At 38.6% G+C, this 18,395-nt stretch overlaps 1 protein-coding gene across 2 annotated transcripts; it reads right to left on the bottom strand.

Annotated features, from left to right (window-relative positions):
* Positions 1 to 700: 700 nt before the first annotated feature.
* Positions 701 to 17,094, bottom strand: LOC102235712 (elongation of very long chain fatty acids protein 1-like). 2 transcript variants are annotated; one of them, XM_023340140.1, is made up of 8 exons: positions 16,987 to 17,094; positions 2,958 to 3,060; positions 2,688 to 2,878; positions 2,478 to 2,558; positions 2,309 to 2,365; positions 2,115 to 2,220; positions 1,693 to 1,829; positions 701 to 1,580 (listed from the first exon to the last, which is right to left on the bottom strand). In XM_023340140.1, exons 2-8 carry the CDS (start codon positions 3,025 to 3,027, stop codon positions 1,218 to 1,220), a joined length of 1,005 nt encoding a protein of 334 aa, XP_023195908.1. In that variant the 5' UTR covers positions 3,028 to 3,060; positions 16,987 to 17,094; the 3' UTR covers positions 701 to 1,217. The 2 variants fall into 2 exon arrangements, with proteins under 2 accessions (XP_023195908.1, XP_023195907.1); XM_023340139.1 differs by lacking the exon at positions 16,987 to 17,094 and adding an exon at positions 5,547 to 5,828.
* Positions 17,095 to 18,395: the final 1,301 nt, after the last annotated feature.

Raw genomic sequence — 18,395 nt, 5'->3', positions numbered from 1 at the left:
GCAGCTGTGCGTTTCCAGACACCAATAAAAATCTCTGTGGTCTTTTAAATGGGGTTCTTGAAGATGGAGCTAAAACGACCGTTTAACATTTACCAAGTTTGCAAGCAAAATGACTAATGACCAAATTCACCGTCCCATAATTTGAAGAACTCAATTTCAAGATCTTAAGTTTTTTTTCTAGAATAAGAGCTCGTCACTAAACTGGTTTATGCTAAAATATTACAAAAGGGTAAACATGAAGATGTGCAAGGCTTGGTTCAGACTGACAAATGCACCATGATGTCAGTGTTCGACCTCCAGAACCTTAACATCTTAATGTCTTTCTGTTTTTTTTGTTTTGGCTGATCGTTAAATAATACCATCATGTGTCATTTCTTAGAGACTGGATTTAGCAATAGGTAGATTATCCAAATACAAATCCATGAATGACCCTGCAGCAACTAACGCATGGTTGAGTCTGGCAGAAGTAAGTCCGGTGTGCAGCATGCCTTCTCTTGTGCCATGAATGGAGAAGGGAGGAGGGGGCATAATGGGTCACTTGTTTACCTCCTACTTAATCCACATACTTGAGATTGTTGGGATATGTAGCATTTGCAAACTGTGCAAATAGTTTCTTCATTGTTGCAATGCTGCACGACATAAAACCCCAGCGAAGTGAAAACTCGGCGAGTCATTCAAACAGCAACAAAACACCAACATGTTACAGATAATGTAGGACTGAATTTATTGGCAATTAAATTTGAAATACACATGGTAACAAAATTTAGAAAGCACGCCAATATAATTAGTTTTTTTCTCTTTCTGTAAAACTATTTACAAACTGCTGGGTTTTTTTTCAAAGTTTAATAGAAACTGTACAGTCTTCTGTCCACAGAGGGGGGAGGGGTCACAGGTCAGCAAATGGGCTAAAAGTTCACCAGTGTGACACTGAACTATGAAGTTGCTTTCAACATCAGTGAAGACATAACATTCAAAACATCTTCTCTTCATACATCATGTTCCAATAGATGACTCCACAATACAACAAAAACCCAACAAAACCAACTAACCAGGTGTGGAACCCCAACTGTGGAAGTCATCGACCACATTGATCTCCCATGTTTTACACAAGAAACTAAACAAAAAAACTGCAAAACAGTCAAATTATTCTTTGGAATCCATAGTAATTTTAACAAGCTGACTAGGTCATACTTCCTGGGTACTTCCTTCCAAAGTCTCTAAGCTTTCTTCATCTTGCCGTTGTGGGCATGGCTGTTCTCATAGTGAGTGGAGCCGTTGGTAGCTGCGTGGTGGTGGATGCCGTTACTGCTGCCGTTCTCATATTTGACATTTTCGTGGACTTTTCCGTTCTCTTGGTATTTGCCATTTGCATATGCCACTGCACCATTCTTCTGTTCCTTGAGCTCCTGTTTCGGCAGCCGCTTACCCTTCACGTAGGCCTGGACCCAGAAGTTGGAGAAGAGGACGAAGAAGAAGGTGCCATACATCCAGACGAGGTGAATGACGGTGGGGAACTGGTAGTCACAGCTGTCCATAAAGTAATACTGAGTGGCGTGGAGGGAGACCAGGACAAACTGGGTCTGTTGAAGGGGGGAAAAATGTAGATTAAACTGACTATAAAACACAAAATTGTTTCTTTTAGTTGCTATCTCTAAAGGAACTCCAGTAGGAAATAAAACAGGGTTTTCTTACCAGCTGAATGGCAGTCATGTATTTCTTCCACCACAAAAACTTCTGGAAGCGCGGTCCAGCAGCAGAAAGGCCATAATAGAAATACATGATGACATGGACGGAAGAGTTCACCATGGCATGGAAAGATCCCATTCCACCTTAAGAGAAAACACACGTCATTAGACTAATTTAATCAAAAATAATAATCCCCCTGGTCAACACAGTCTCCATCTTAATCATTCTCTCAGAGCTGTTGCAGCTACAAAGAAGCTGATGCTACTAAAACAGATGAGTCAAGGTTTCTGATAAGCTTTTTACAAGGCCAAGCTAATCATTCTGGTCTGTTTGCAACACTCTGGTATGCAGGGTGAAAAAACTCAATTGTACCCAATTGCCTCTGTCTCTTTATTCGTTATTTTCATATTAGCTTGACATGTACTCACCAGGAGCAAAGACAACTCCCCACCACCAGGTCCACGGCATGAAGGAGTGGTGAAAGATGTGCAGGAACGTAATCTGGCCGTGTTTTTTCCTCAACACAAAGAAGATCTAAAAAAGATCAACATTAATTATTTACCATCAAACTATTAAGCTGATTAATGCATAAATAAAAGAAGGTATAGAGAATAAGACTTACTGTGTCCATCAGCTCAATTATCTTTGAAAACCAGAAGAGCCATGCAACACTGACCATCTAAAGAAAAGAAAAGTCACGTTACCAGCAGGTCTATTTTTTTTTTTATAAAATTCAAATCAAAGCAATCAACGCCCCTCTTAGTGGTAGTTGTTGAGCTTGGTGAACTTACTCTTAGAGCTTGAGGACTATTTGAGGTATCAATAGGATCACATCTCCAAGTATATGTTGTAGCCCAACCAGACATCAGAAACTGTAAAAAAATTATATATATAATGTAGAAGCAATGTTAAACCAAAGGAACATGAACACAAAATGCATCAGCGGTGAACTACAATTGCACCGATGAGTCAAATTCTTGGAGAAAGTCTAAGATTCCTACCTCATACACAATGTAAACTGATAGAGCCACCAGCAAGAAATTGTAGAGTATCATGGGCTCCTTCAGCTGGAAGGGTTTCCGGTTGGCCATAATGCGAGGTCCCACGTACAGTATGAAAAACAGGTAGACCAATAGTATTGCAGTCATGGGAACAGGACTCTTCATCAATGGGTAGTCCTTTATCCGTGGATCTAGAACAAAAGGAAACATTTTCAGCAAACAAGTAACGGAAAACAAACTGTTTCTGTACTTTAAGGGTAAGTTGCCTACCTATTCCTGCCAAGAGGTAATTGTAGATATCCAAGGCATGCGAGCCCATCTCCTGAAGTTGCCGAAGCATATTTGCAGTTGTGAATTGTTGAGACCAAGTTAGCTGTGAGGAAAATAAAGACATCTCATGGTTAGCCTTGTGCACGAAAAGCCAAATACAGCATAAATGCCTCTGGAATTGTTTTTACAATCTCGAGACATTTTAACTTGTTCGCCCAAAGTTTATCCTCCTGAATAATTTTTATACAAGAAAAAATATTTTCTATCTATCTAGAGTGTTTTCTTTGTCCTGGGCTGAAACTATTCACCAGATATGGTCTGATACGAGAGAGGCGGAGCCACGACCCACAGGCCACAGTGAACCGATTGTTCAGGAGTCAAGCCCAAAGGTTCAAAGACAATATCCAGACTGCTTTCTTCAAATAAACTCCACTGGGACAGAAAAAAGTAAGTTATGCAACCATTTGGTCACTGTACTCTAATCTCAACCTTGAATATAACAACTTCTTTAGTAAGACCCACTTCTTGACAAAGCAAACAATGAGTAACTAAATATAATAAAAATATTGTCCAGGAATGATGCTTTGGACTTCAAGCTTAGGCATTTGATTTCTATAAAGGCTTAACTCAAGCACAAGCTGAAAAGCAATGTAGCAAAGTAGAAGATTTCTAGGGTGCGGCTTGCCCCGAGAGAACCATTGTTTGAAGTACAATCTACAATGCCCTGAGATTTCATTGCCCACAGTCCTCCTTTAGCCAACATCATTAAAGGCTAATAATTTCAGTCTCTGGAATGAAGGTCAGAGCTGACATACCACAGCACCTGCAAGGAGGATAAGGGCTGGGGGAAAAAAGGGAAAAAAAAAAAAACTTGGGAGGAAACTGCAATGCAGAAAATGTGTTTTGTGTGTTTCTTAGAATTGGACCTAGGAAATTTGCTAATAGTTTTACAATTCCTATGGAAAAGTTATACAAATACCAGTCAGTTTGTTTTAATCAAATAAACATTTACTCTGAAAGCAAAAAAACCCTAAAACTGGAGAGATTGCACATTTCTCATTCCCTTTGTAGCTTGTGCAAATTTTTACATGCGTCTACTAGAACACTTTGTAGCAAGCAAAGTTACTTCATGCCAAGATTTCAGGTGACACTGAGAAGCATACCAGACAAATTTATGTCAGCCATGCAGCCAGTTTCCTTCCACTGGCCTTTTAAAAACAAGAACAAAAATAAACTGCTGCCAGTTTGCAGACCCAAGCATTACGTGCACGTGCTAGTGTTGCGTAGCAGTCCCAGAAACATGGCATTTCAGATAACTCTTACATAAAAAGCTGAGGTTGTTTTTGATTTGTTGTTGAAATTTTTGATGAGGCATCACAGTTTGGTAAAAGTATCATGTCTGATGTCCTGAGTGTGTCTTGTTCTGGGAAAGAAAATGCTTTACTGTTAAATCAGAAAGTGGTCAGATTATTTTACTCCATTTTAGCCACCGCTAAACCAAAGCAACTGTAAGGCCACTTCAATGGCCAATTGTGAACAGGGTTCAGGATAGTTTTAAACCCAAAGATACAGCCGATGGTGTTAGTGTCAAGTAAGACAGAATTGTTCACTGGCAAATCTCAACATCTGAACATTTGCAAAAGTTATGTCAGACTATTTTAGTTAAATAAAAGGTTGTATAACAAAAGTTTATGAAATTTGAAGTGAACTTTTCATTACGTTGCTTAAAAGTTTCTTGTTTTAGGAGGAAATAGGAAAAATGTGACTATGAAAAGTAATCATACCAAACAACAAGATAATCTTGTAATCTTATGAACCAGTAGCAGAAAAAGTTAGTTTCCCTTTTTTGAGACCCAGATGAAGATAGGAATTCAAGGATAGAGCCCTTCCTTATTAGCCCAGTGCAACCATAACAACCATTTCACCAGAACCAGCTGCAACTCACTGCCTCTTATCTCCACTAATTAAAAGCCTGCACAGAACTTCCCGGTTGTGCAGTATACTAGTCCATGACTTTGCTTCTGGTGCCGCTAGATCAGCTGAGGTTCAGATAGCCCAACAGGAGGACAAGGATTTTCTCATGACTGTGGGGAGGGGGAAGTGGTCAGAAAACCGTCCGGTATTCCCATGACACAATGATACAATACAACTGTGGACATGTGAATACTTAAGCACCTTAGAAAAATGCCCTCTGTTCTCTCTCTCTCGGGAGAAATGAGTTGCAGATGCTACCACCACCGACCCCTATACTCTAAACTTTCCAACACCACCGCCCATTCATTACGAGGAAAGTTTAACAGCAAACAGTTGGTGTATGACTGTGAAAGAGAGACCAAACGGAAAGGAGGGGTAACTTCCCCCCCCCCCCGACAGAAAGCCATGTCAATGAATCATGGGGATGGAAAAATGTAGCTCACGAGTTAGAAGTTAATGATTAAAGACCAGTAAAGGACAAGGAAGGAAAAAAGCTGTTTGAAAAAAGTCAACACATTTTCTTTCATAAAAAATACCCCCCAAAAATGACCCAACACATCAGCAGAACACATTCCCCGAGTTATTGCATCTTCAAATTAAAGTTGTGATACATACCGTTGCAAGAACAAACTTGTTTCTCCCCCCTAAATCATCAAAGCAGAAGCGTTTTTCTCCTTTTTCGGTTTGGCAAAACCTCTCAGCTGACTTGAGCTGCAGGTAGACAGGCAAGCAGGCGGGGAAAAAAAAGAAAGAAAGAGAAAGCAGCAGAGGGGGAAAATAAAGACAAGACTAAGAAGAGGCAGGAAAGTGAGAAAGTAAACTGAGAGTGACTGGTACCAGCAGTCTTCCACAAGATCACACCCTCCCTGACTCACATAGTGGATGAATAACCAGCCTTCAGAAGGAAAGGGAGGGAAGGAGGCAGAGTCAGAGGGAAAGAGGGAGTGCAAGCACTATGTGTGAGTGTCCTGTACGTCCGTAAGACGTACAGGACTGGGATCTCTTACACCCCTATTTACACCCACTTTGCCAAACAATTCAAAGTGAAATCATGACCGCCAGCCATGCCTTCACGAGCAGAAGTTCAGTCCCCTTTTAACCGCTGTCCCGGTCACACCCTGTTGTCCCTGAAACACACAACTCTGGAGTTGCCAGGCAAGTTTACCCCCTCCTCCCCTCCCTTATTCCCTCACTCACTCCTCCGGGTGGGACGATTATATTATTCACATGGAGCCGGCAAGAAATCAGAGGAGACTCTGTTATCGTGAAGGGGGCTATTGTTGTGTCTTTCCTGGCCCTCTACACAGCCAACACCCATGAAGCAAAACTAGCCTCAGTTTCTGTGGTGAGGGACAATGTCATGATCCAAGTGTCCCAAGTTTAGTAGATGGCCCGAAACATCTGCACCACCTTGCCTCTAATGTGGCAAACACTACGTTTTTACTATAAGCAAGAGAAGATGAGTATGGACCTGGACTAACGTTTTCCACTGGTTGCACTGGTGGGTTTCACCCAAACTTTTGACTGCATCACATTATTTTACAGCTTATATTAAATCTGTCAAATTAAGGTAATATTGACCTGTAAATAATCTAGTAAACAAAGTTATTTATTTGAAGCAGAATTGGTGAAAAAGTGTTTAAGAGCTTCCATGAACTGAATTTTTAACATCTCAATCTCAAGTTAGAAGATGTTTTAAGTGCCAAATATCTGAAGAACATCTCCAACTAAATATTTCATTATCACCAAGACATTTTTCAGTGTTTAACTTGCTGAAGGAAAGTGTTTCATTTGCAGGACTATATCATCTCAGCCACTACTGATTTTCTATTTATGCATTCATTGTGCTTTTTTAGTGTTTCAATTCAAAATGCATTAGAACCAGTTACAAATGCACTATTGATAGTGTCCTGCCAAGGTAGTTCATACAAAATAATTTGTTTTCCTTAAGGGACCCATCTCATTTCCTACCTACCTCTTGATCGAATGACTTAAAATTTAGATCTGCCTGTATGAATAATTTGGGGTGCATATTTATTCAATCTTTATATTGCTACATTTTGTATTTAAAATGATTCATTTATGTGGCCTATCTAGCCTTAATCACCTGTTAAGCATTTCTATAAAAAAAATGTTTTGGAGTCGGAAAAGTGTTTTTTGGTTTCCAGGAGATAGAACGTTTAGTGACAATTAAGCTAAAATTAACACAAGTGTCCTCGTTGAGAACGTCGCATACTGAGCATAAATATTTAGGGATCGAGTTTACAGACTTGGAGGGTTTCCCCCGGACGTACCACGTCAAAGCACTGGTAATACTTTTTTGGAAAGCTCTGACCTTAACTTTTCTGTATCCGCTTGTCACTGCAGCTAGTCAGACTAACTTAGCCTACTCACTGACTGCAAGATACAGATGTAGACGCGTAAAATGGATAGATGGACTAATCTGTCAGGGTATCCCACCTTTTACTGTGTGATTGGTTTAGATCATGAAATGGGCCTGATGTCTGTCTGTTGTGAACCTCAGAGTCTGAGACTTTTTTGTTTCTTTGTTTTTAACCCCCAAATGGTTGCAACAGTACAACCTATGATTTTGTTTTCCCAGGTGCAATAATCCCGACTATTTTGGTTGCAGTCTAGAACCGTGAGAGGAGAGAAAAGCACTACATATGAACCAGCTGCCAGTAAAGCTGAAGTTTGCTCAGGGTTGGATGGAAAACACAATGTAGACCAAAATAATTGCAGCAAAGTAGACATGACTCATAAGTTAATACTTAAAATTTTTCTGCAGGACTTGCATAAGAACGTTTTGCTTTTTGAAAGGGAACCACTAAGTCAAATGCCAGTGCCACACCCAGGCAAGCCATGCAGGAACATCAACCAAAACTATTTGGAAATACTTTGGGATCACATTCATTTTAAAACAATAGTGTGGCATGTGCAAAAAACAGGGAAAAAAAAGCTATTGATCATGTTTATCTTTTCATGACTTGTAGTTTTGAATGGCAACGGCTAAAAATTTATTCTTTAGAATTAAAAACTAAAATCAACAAAGAGAGAACTGTAAATCAAAATGCTTTCAGGTTAAAAAGGACAGTATGATTTTGTGGTTCTCGCCAATCAGGGTAGTACTTTAAGTTGTCCAGAGGGTTTCATCTGTAGTTTCCCCCAATTGGAACTGATCTTTGATAAGAAAGAGAAAAGGGATGGATTGTGTAGCATCTGCAATGACACGGGCACCTACTAACCCAAACTAATTAAGACACAATCAGAATCAAAAAGCACAGGTTTAAATTGACCAAACTATGCCCAATTTTTACCTGCGATTGGTAGGCAGAAACAAAACCAGCTTAACTGGACATTAAGGGACAGAGGGGGGAGCTCTGCTATTTGATAGGATCCCCTGAGCAGAGTCATTACTCTCTCAGATTGGAAGGAGTCTTATAATGGTAGTGAAGTGGTAAGCATGCCCTCAGCCCTCCTTCTAAGAAGTGTTTCAGGGAGATTGTATCTTGTGGTTGCCTTGGAAATACTTCAAAGCTCCATTTCCCAGACAAGTTAGAGCCCTTGCTCCTGCAGCCAGGTCTTATTAGTAGTAGAAGGCTGACAGTACGTAAAGGTCAATTTCTTATTAAAAATAATAAAAAGACAGACCAACTGAATTCCCCTACTACTACAGTGTGGTTCATCTTAAATCTAGACCAATTTAGAGGATTAGGATTAGGTGAAGATAACATAAAAGATCCCTTCTCTTTGGTGTTCGAAATGACCCTAGATTTGAGAAAGCACTTCAGTAAACTTTGAGTTGGCCAACAACCTTCCAAGCAGGGATTGTGGGATCATTAGGTGTTACCATTGTCTGTAATAACTCTTGCCAACACCCGCTTTTCACATAAAAGCTTAATTTGACTCTGTACTGCCAGCTCAGGCTTATCAGCTTTAAACTTCCATTTTGCCCTTTAAACATGCAATGCTTCACAGCTTCATCTGAAATTTGCAGTGCTATGAAGTACGTTTCTGCCAAATACTGATTACAAGCAACACTGTAAATCACCTCACTGAAATATAGTAATTTACCTTGATAACCTCCAAGTCATCCATGTGCCAAGTTTTTTTAAAAAAATCAACCAAGTTTTTCTAATTCAGATCATGGAAAGTGAAGCAGTTATGTCAGAATAAGCAACAATACCATGCAATCCAGCACCATTTACCTCATCTCCAAAGACTATATTTTACATAAGACTGAAGCTTTGCAGCACGACTCAGCTGTCTGAAAACGTCATACACGTGAGCGTGTCTTGTAAATAGTTGGGGTTTCCAACCAAGCAGATTTGACTAGAAGACTTCCACCCTGCAGAAGGGGACTGGGGTAGAATTACTCCAACGCACTTTAAACCCTTCCCTCTGAATACCACAAAAAACATCTAAGAAAAACACAGTGTCAGGTAGGAGCCAACTGAAGCATTTCGCACAAGACGGTCATTCTGACCTACGAGACGACCACAGCCTCCCATCGAGAATCCACTAGGATAAGTAAGGGGAAAACAGAAAATGGTTGGAGGGGATTAATGTAATTTACACAAGTAGTAAACTCTGATGTTATCACATTTAAAAGTTACGCTTATCAGCAAAGAGGCCCGCAGCCTGCCAGTATGTGATGGAAAGAGCATAAAAACAAACAGGCAGTCATAGATTTGAGAATACAGGTGAGATCTCAATAACAGGCCGATAGCTCAGTACTTTTCAGGCATTCATAATATCATATAAACCAGACGTAGGGAAAGAAATGTGGTAATAACCCACACCTCCGCAGGATATACACCCTCGTTCATCAGAGTAAGGTTAATGAAATAGTTATTTTGAATGAATTAGAAAATGTCTTCTTATGGACATTTTTTAGATTCAGAGTAACTTTTTAAAAACAAACTAAAGGCAGGTATTAAACATAATTTCATTTAGCCCACTTTTTTGTGTTAAAAGTTTTTTTTTTACACTTATGTGATGTAATATTCTAATCACATGCATTTTCATTAGCTCTAAGCAGAAAATCGTAACAGACAAAAAGGATGTGTGTGATTAATCTAAATACTGTGTTCTACTTAACAAACTGAGTTACTGGGGGGAAAATATATTCTTATTTATTAAAATATGACTATTTAATCCTGTTTAATCTGAAAATCAGTTCAAAATAATGACATGTAAAAGCAGAATGAGGCCTTTTCACACTTTAACTAAAACCTACATTGTAATATTTGTTTTGCATTTCAATATTCCAGCTGTATTTGAAACCAATCCATTCATAAGAATCTGATATAAACCATTATTTATCAAAAAAGAAAGCTTACTGGAAATGGTAATTGCCCAAGTGTTAAAGCAAATGCATTATTGCATTGTTGAGCAGTTTCATCAATAAGTCACGCTTGTGTCACATGTGATTTGCTATGTGTTCTATGTTTAGCCAACTTGTTCTGCAGAATTCTTACGCCATTCAATGCATTTTAACAACTTCACCAATTAAGTAGTTTCATAGGTAAGAGTTTTCTCAAGACAATGCAGAAAAAACAGGCATAATTAGTCACATCAGAGTGCAGTGTGTTGACTATGCAAATCTGTTTCAGGAAAAAAATAAAAAAATAAATAAAAAAACATTAAAGAACATCCATTATTACATAACAAAAAGCAGTAATGCATGGCAATAGATCATCTAGGGTGACATACTGAGGTCAAAATTATTAGGAACATGCCTTTTGTTAGTAAGCCCTTCTGTGTTCTTCAGTCTGACGTTTAGGAGGTATGGGGACACAAATAGTTTCACAATGTGTAGGACCTAATCTCATCCCAACTTATTCTGCAGTTATGTCATCATGAAGCACGTAAAGCAACTAAGACACTCATTCTATGCAAGCTCTGCACCATATTTTCTTAAACAGGGAAGTTACCCACAGATCCCACACAGCTGGGAGCTAAACTTAGATTTTCCATCACACAAAGTAAAATTTTAATTGATGAGCTGTGCAGATTTTCCACATATCAGAAAGAACCAGGAGAGCAACTACCAGTATTTTACAAATCTGTACTCATTTAGTAGTCAGACCCGGTAGCTTCTCTGCAAATAAACACCAACATAATCCCACAGTAAAAGATGACTACTAAGATGAGATCTGAAACATATCCCAGGTATCATCTATCTTTACATGTCTACCTGGACTGGAACAGAAAGTCACATGACTTAGACAGGTCAAACAAGGGGGTCAAATGTTTCCTGAGTCACTTTTAAAGCTTGTTGGAGTTCATTCATTTTTGTCTCTGTGCACCACCCAGGTTCGTTAACCAGTTTCAGAACCCGACCAGAACCCCTAAATGTAAATTACCTTGAGAAATAATGAGATTTGGATATATATAAAAACAGGCTTTAATGCCGAAAAATTATCAAATGTTACAAGCCATACATGTCATACAAATGGAACAGATACAGAGTGACATTCACCGTCCAGCGCTGGGGCCACACTTAGCTCACCTTATGGCTGTAACCAAGTGAGGCAAAGATTGTAGCGCAAATTTAGTTTTTTATTCTTTTCTGCAATCTGCACTCTCCATAAAGGGCATTCTAATCAGTTTCAGTCTGTTTACGTATGACTGGCGGCAGTCACACATAAACATGGCTATGTAAGCTGCAGAGTGTGCGCGCAAGAAGATAGAAGAGGATAAAGGAGATAGAAGAAAAACACAGAATCCATAACAAGCCCATCAAATCTCCATTATTTATTCAAGCTGCTGATTCTGACCAGGTCATGAATTACAAGGTTATCCTCAGTTTTGAAGCTAAGTATATGTTCCTAACTTTTATTTGATATTCAGTACACAAGAGTTTTAAAACTATATGCCAACGCTTAATGCATTAAATCAATACATTTTTCTGTAATGATTTTGATCGATAACCAAGGCAGCTCTAACTTATATATATATATATATATATATATATATATATACTGTATATATTATATATTTTATTTTTTTTTAAATGAAGGATTATAAAACTAGCACTTATAATTCCTGTATATTTTAATATGTACCATGTAGTCTAACATAATGGAATAAGAGTGTTTTGCAGAAGCGGTTATGTTTACGCGTGTTTATTTCCTGGCATGCATACGAGATTAAAGTTAAATATAACCCTCACTAAAAAAAAAACAACAAAAACACAACGCATCACTTGACAGAAAAAGAAACATTAAGAAAATAGAAGAGCTTAATCAACAGATTCGCTATAGACCACCTCCTCCAAGCTGAGGAATCCTGCCAAACTTATTGTGGTATTGACATGCTAGCATCCAGTGTCTCTGCATTGTGCTGGGATCTGGGTGTGTAAGTGCTGGGAGGGTAGGGAGTATCATCTTAAACAAGGCCTACCGATCAACATTAACCTCATTTTCTCCCTCCCCCCCTCCTTCCTTCCTTTTTCTCACCTAGTCTCACCAAGGGCTCAGATTTCTGTAACTTTTCACAGACAATTTTACCCGTTTCTCATGTGTGTCCGAGTTTATGTAAACCCAGCAGTCATCAAAGAAAGACATAGGGAATAGGTTTACAGTAAATATGATGACATTTCAGCATGACTACATTCCAGGAGAGGGAGACATAGACACTTGTAAGGCAAACCTCAAAGTTTTTAATGGTTGACAAATAGCTAAGCATAATGATTAAAGACCAAACCAGTGTGAAAACCAACCTGGTAGGCAGGTTGGGGTTGTGCAAGACTTAAATATGAGTGGAATGAAACCCTTTATGTCTGTCCAGACATTCTGAAACATAACGCTACAGAGAGAACATGAATGCTTACAAGCTGCTGTGCAAATGAACAGTTATACTCTGATACTGATCCTTTATTCAACGTGTGTACACTCCAATCATCAAGGACCAGAGTCCTGTCATTTTTAAATGCATCTTCGTTCCAACACAGCTGAATCAAATGGTTCAACTACATCCTCGCCATGTCAGAGACTCCCCACAAAAGAATCGTCACCAGCCAGGTGTGATGAACCAGGGGGAAAAAAAAAAAACTCCCAAGGAATTACTTTGGACACCACTGCTTTCTTCAATAAAGAAAGATCCAGAAAAGACACTCACAATTGCCATACATGTTCACATAGTTTCCAACATCAAGTTTTTATCATTTGACCTTTGATCTAATTTTTCAAAAATGAAAGAGCCAGCTGTTCAAGCAGATGCCTAGATGGAATGTGCTTTTTCAGCCTGTTTAAACTTCCTTATGGCTATGTAGAAAGGGACATTTAAACAAGCAGATCATTAAAAAGTCAAAACATCATGAGCGTCCGGTTACACTTTCTTTCTGTACCCAGTAAACCGAGTTATCCTCCTCAGATTTAGTGACCCTCATCTGCTCCAACATGAGACATCTGTTCCAGTTCATGGAAGCTCAATATTGCCCTTTTATGGTCAAACCCTTGTTGGAATTTTTTAGACAACACAGATGGTTGATTGTTGTTTTAAGGTGATACTGTCTGAGAAAATGGGGAATGATGACTATAAAGTGTTCCAACCAAACCGGTAACAAACCAACCACTATCAAAACCTACTGGACTGAGTGTGATTCTTTTCCCCATTGTGAATAAAGTCACCTCAGTCAAGTTGACCTCACCCAAATGAAAAAAAATGCACATGAAAAACAAAAGTGGCTTGTTGAATGCATGTGGAAGTTCTGAGGTGATTTTATGCTCCTTGTTAAATGCTGTAGCATAACAAAATCAACACTGGGCCTTATTCTGCCATCTAGATCCATGACTGACGTCTCCACTTTTGCCATGTTGCCGCAGACAGGACGAGAAGGACATGCCAAACACCGTCATGGAGTCTAAAACATTTGGTTGAACAGCCATAAAAAGGAAAATCCATTGCAGTTTAATATAGAAACTTCCCTGACCCTTCGTCTACTAACCCCTGTTGAATACAGGCAGTGAGCTCTACCGTCTCTGCTAGAGTGTGTCGTGCATCCAAATTAGTCTCATAAAAAGTCATGATGTTCATATTGATGCCGATAAGAAAACTCTCTCAAAGACCAAAAGTGCCATGCTCAGAGAAGAACCCAATTCCACCATTAGATGCTTCAAGCTGAAATGTGTGGAGGTGACAGAGGAATAGTGTTGCCTGAGCGAGTTGTACTGCATTTGGAAACAACTGAGGTGAATCCTTTGATGTACGTCATAGGCCAGTACAATATGTTACAAACTTATCATCACCATGCAACAGAGCAAAGAACTACTTCAACTGCAATGAGCATAGGTTGATGAAGTACCATGCTTTGAGGCTCTCTATACTAGTAATATACTTTATACTTGTTTCTTAATGCAGCACAGAAAAGATTTTACAAGGTAAAGGCTTGGTAAAGTGATTACGAAACTACATGACATACATGACTCCTGCAAGCAAACAGCAGAAAGACATTAGCAATGCTTACTTAAATACTGAATTATTTAATCGCAAGTCATTTTGTTGTTGTGACAACCTTCCTTGAGCTCATCAATATTACACGATTGTTTCCAATGAAAAATATTGGAAACGATCCAATGTTCCAGCTTCTCTCCATCCCAAAAATTGCATGGATTCTAAACACATGCAACCCAAAGGTCACACCCTCCAAATAACATTGATTCTGGAATGGAGTCATTAATTTAATAGTTGCTTTTTTTTCTTGAAAATTTAGTTATAAACAATATTAAAGTTACACAGTTGTTGATAAAATTGACAATTCTACCTTTAAAAAATGTTGCGGACAGTACTTTAGGACAACACTTGTAGGTGTAGCGTCAACAAATAACAGGATTAGTTAATACGAACTCACAGTAAGGAATGAGGAAATTATTCATATCATTTAAATAAAAAGTCTAATGCCTGTCATTAACCCAAATAAAATGCTGCCCATTAGTCAGTTCTTTCTCCAGTTGAGTTTTTGCAAGTGATGACCTGCAAATGATTAACACTTAGCCATTTAAAGTCTAATACTGCAATACACAAGCTATCACTTGAAATGTTCACAAAGAAGATTTTATCTTTTGATCGATTAACCCAACAATCTTTAACTGCAGTTTGAGATAAATACTCAGCTTCATTGATTTAGGCTGGTCTAAAGTAATAAAATTTAGGAATTCCAAATATTTGTTAGAATACAAACAAAAAATGAGTCACATCAAGCTTTTAGTCACCACTTTCTAACAAAGCTGGGCCTTAAGTAAAGAACTAACATTTACCAAGGGCTGTCATTATGAAGGCACTCATCAGGAGCTAGTTCAAACACTGGACAACACAAAGAAGACAGCTCCGTCAAAGCAGGATCACAAAATGTTAAAGCCTTCTTCCTGTGCATCTGTAAACTAAATCACTAACTGACAACAATCCTCTTAGGGTTTTACTCGTCAAACTGACACGAAAAACCAGCAGAGAAAACTCAAGAGAAGTGCACCACCTAACAGGAAGACACTAAGAAAAGCACCTCTCCCAGTTGAAAACCACAAAGAACTGGTGACAATTATTGCTCCGAAGAAGAAGGAAAAAAAAATCTATACATTGTCTCTTGCTTTGCCATCTGCTCTGTTCATATTATTCAAACCCTTCAGACAGGATGTTGACACTGGAGCCTGATGAAGTGATAAGAAAAAGTGACACAGCGGAGATAATAGTAACAGCACTGGCACTGTGTTTGCATTACCCACAGAGCTTAGATAGGGGCTGGTTGACCTTGGGACCATGTCCTCCTCACCACCATTGGTTACAGATTATGTTTGCGTTGTTAACAGTTCGTTAGAACCCATAATTTAACTCGGCCAACAATCACACATAAACAAAAGGGATTAATGATGACCAGCTGGAAGGTAAATAACACGCCTTCTTCCCATTTTATAATTTTTAACCAGTGCACAAAGTATGTTTTACCAAATCTAAATATGTAACAGATAAAATTATAAAATTGAATCTTTTTAAACCAACAATATAACAGAACATTACTGGAAGGAACCGATGATGCCCTAAATGATATTGGATCAAAGTACTTTCTGTGACACAGTTAGAGTCACTTGCTTTAAATGTACATTTTCAGTTTGTTTGTGACCATAAGAAAAAGACATTTGTCATTGCGCTAATCTGTATTCTTAGGTAGCTGCTGTTGGTGGTGTCTACAAAATTATGAAATCCAACACCAGTGTCGAAAGTCCACATTATACAGCACCCTTAAAAAAAAACAACACACACACACAAAAAACTATGTACTCATATGTACGGTTTACTAAAATACACGCGTTTGCTGGGGAACTAGAAAAATAAAGAAATAAATGACTGTGCCGATTATGTTTTTTTTTTTTTTTTTTTTTCACTCAAAACTTTTCCACCTAGTTTGGAGGCATATTTATGAATGAGCAGCCATACCAAACTATTTTACTGCCTGGCTTATGAGTAGGATCAAGAGAAAATCAGATAAGAGAAATATCTTAAACATTTCCTTCATAACGGTGAAGCACAATCCAAAACTGCAGCTTGTTCCTCCTCCTCCTCCTCCTCCTCCTCCTCCTCCTCCTCCTCCTCCTCCTCCTCATCATCATCACCTTCACTTTCAGATCAGAGTAATACTTCAAAACACAGCAGCCACTCCGCACCTGTCAATAGGATCATTGTTCGCGGCACAGCTGCAAACATGACACCATCAACAATAACCTGAACAATTAGCCTGAATAAACAAGCGGACTGAGATGCAAATTTACACCACAAGTTCCCTTCCTGAGCAGGATACACCTCCTGACACCAATCCGGGTGTAACTTTTAACACTGTAATTTCAAACAAATAGAAAGAAAAATAACACTACTTTTTATTCACCAACTGTTAAACTGCTTCCGTATAGCGGTTTTAACACTTGTTGTAGAAAGCAGTCCCGTTTTACACACCTCTTCTTTTCTTTTTTTTTTTTCTCCTCAAACCAAGCCACTTGAAAGTAACTCCTGGTACAAAAAGTTCAACATTTTTCTCAATAAACTGCATAAGGAAGCTACTCACTGCTTTTGCCAAAGTAAACCGCCGCCCGGTCTGTTGAAATCTGGCTGATAAAGGAAACGCGTGTGACTGCTAAGTTAGCTCAGCTTCCTCTTCCTTTTTGCTTAAATCTCTGGACCCAGCCCTCCGAGGGAGCAGTAAGAAGGTGGAGCCACCCGGTACCGATGACTCAGTCACTTAATATGGGCGGAATCAAGCCTCAGCGGTACACTATCAAATGTCGAAATCAAAATTGATCAGAGAGGGGAGATTGCTTTTTTATTTCAAATTCTATCCATCGACTGAAATATTCTACAAAAACATTTCTCGCAAGTAAAAGCAAAAATACTGATATAAATATTTACGTTTAATATGTTTACCTGTCCAGTTAAACAATTTGGTGTCTGGTTGCCTTTATTGTGTCAGCGGGGATTGGTAGGGGTGTAATTTGTTACTGTTTGCTCACAATTTATGAATAAAGAAGTAAAATTTGTTCAAATATTGTAAATAATAGGGTTAAGAATTGTAAAGTGAATGCATGCAGAGAATATATGTAAAGGAATATGTATACTTGTAAAAGATGTTCATAGACAATGTGATCCCCTTGGCCACTGTTCACTTGAGTAGAGTACAGTTACATTGTATTTTTGATACTCATGAACACAGAGCTAGAATAACTGGACCCTAAGAGTTAGTTCAAATAGCAGGTCTTTATGCTACAGTCCAATATTTGATAAAATATGTTTTTTTGTTTGTTTGTTTGTTTGTTTTTGTGGTCATTCATGTTATTTAAATGCGCCCAATCAGACTTCTGTGTCAAAGGTTTACAACCCCAGATTGAGCCACGTACACAGAAGAACATATATCGCACAGCAGCACACTTTTTTATTAAATAACAAAGGATGCTGCCATCTAAATTAAGATATTTAACATTGTTGAGGAATGAGAGCCAACAGTTTTGTCTCAAAAAAACTGTAATATTTCAGCCAAATATTTTTTATTTTGGAGTTTTTCTACTTATGAATTTGCACAAGCTGGTATGTACCATGTATTTTAGCTCCTTTTTCAAAACCCACAGTAACTACAATAACAATTCGAGCTGAAGTAGCTCACTTGTTGGCCAGACCACACCAGCCACCACATTTGCTAGACGGTGACCACTGCAGACCATGAACAGCCCCTAGAGTCACATTTTTGGAGATGCTCTGTCTCAGAGCATCTCTGGATTTGTGCAGCCATCGACCTTGCTCAAATCCGTACATTTTCCAGTTTCTCTGCATCAAATGGTCTGAAGTATTAGTTGGTGAGAGTTCCTTGAGAGTTGGAAAAGGTCCTCAACCATCCAAGATCTTCAACATTGGTGTGCAAGATGTAATTTTAGGCACAATTAAAATGTACATTTTTAAACCTACATGAATGAAGATATTTGACAT

This window comes from Xiphophorus maculatus, chromosome 9 (genome assembly GCF_002775205.1).
Source record: "Xiphophorus maculatus strain JP 163 A chromosome 9, X_maculatus-5.0-male, whole genome shotgun sequence".
NCBI lineage: Eukaryota > Metazoa > Chordata > Actinopteri > Cyprinodontiformes > Poeciliidae > Xiphophorus > Xiphophorus maculatus.
Note: the sequence above shows the minus strand (reverse complement) of the source record. Positions and strands in the feature narration are given on the sequence as shown.

Excerpts from the sequence above, each read along its gene's own strand:
- LOC102235712 (XM_023340140.1), bottom strand. The coding sequence starts at position 3,027 with ATGCTTCGGCAACTTCAGGAGATGGGCTCGCATGCCTTGGATATCTAC. Across the intron at positions 2,366-2,477 it reads ATAGTCCTCAAGCTCTAAGA|ATGGTCAGTGTTGCATGGCT; the intron begins GTAAGTTCACCA and ends TCTTTTCTTTAG. Across the intron at positions 1,581-1,692 it reads ACATGACTGCCATTCAGCTG|ACCCAGTTTGTCCTGGTCTC; the intron begins GTAAGAAAACCC and ends CCCCTTCAACAG.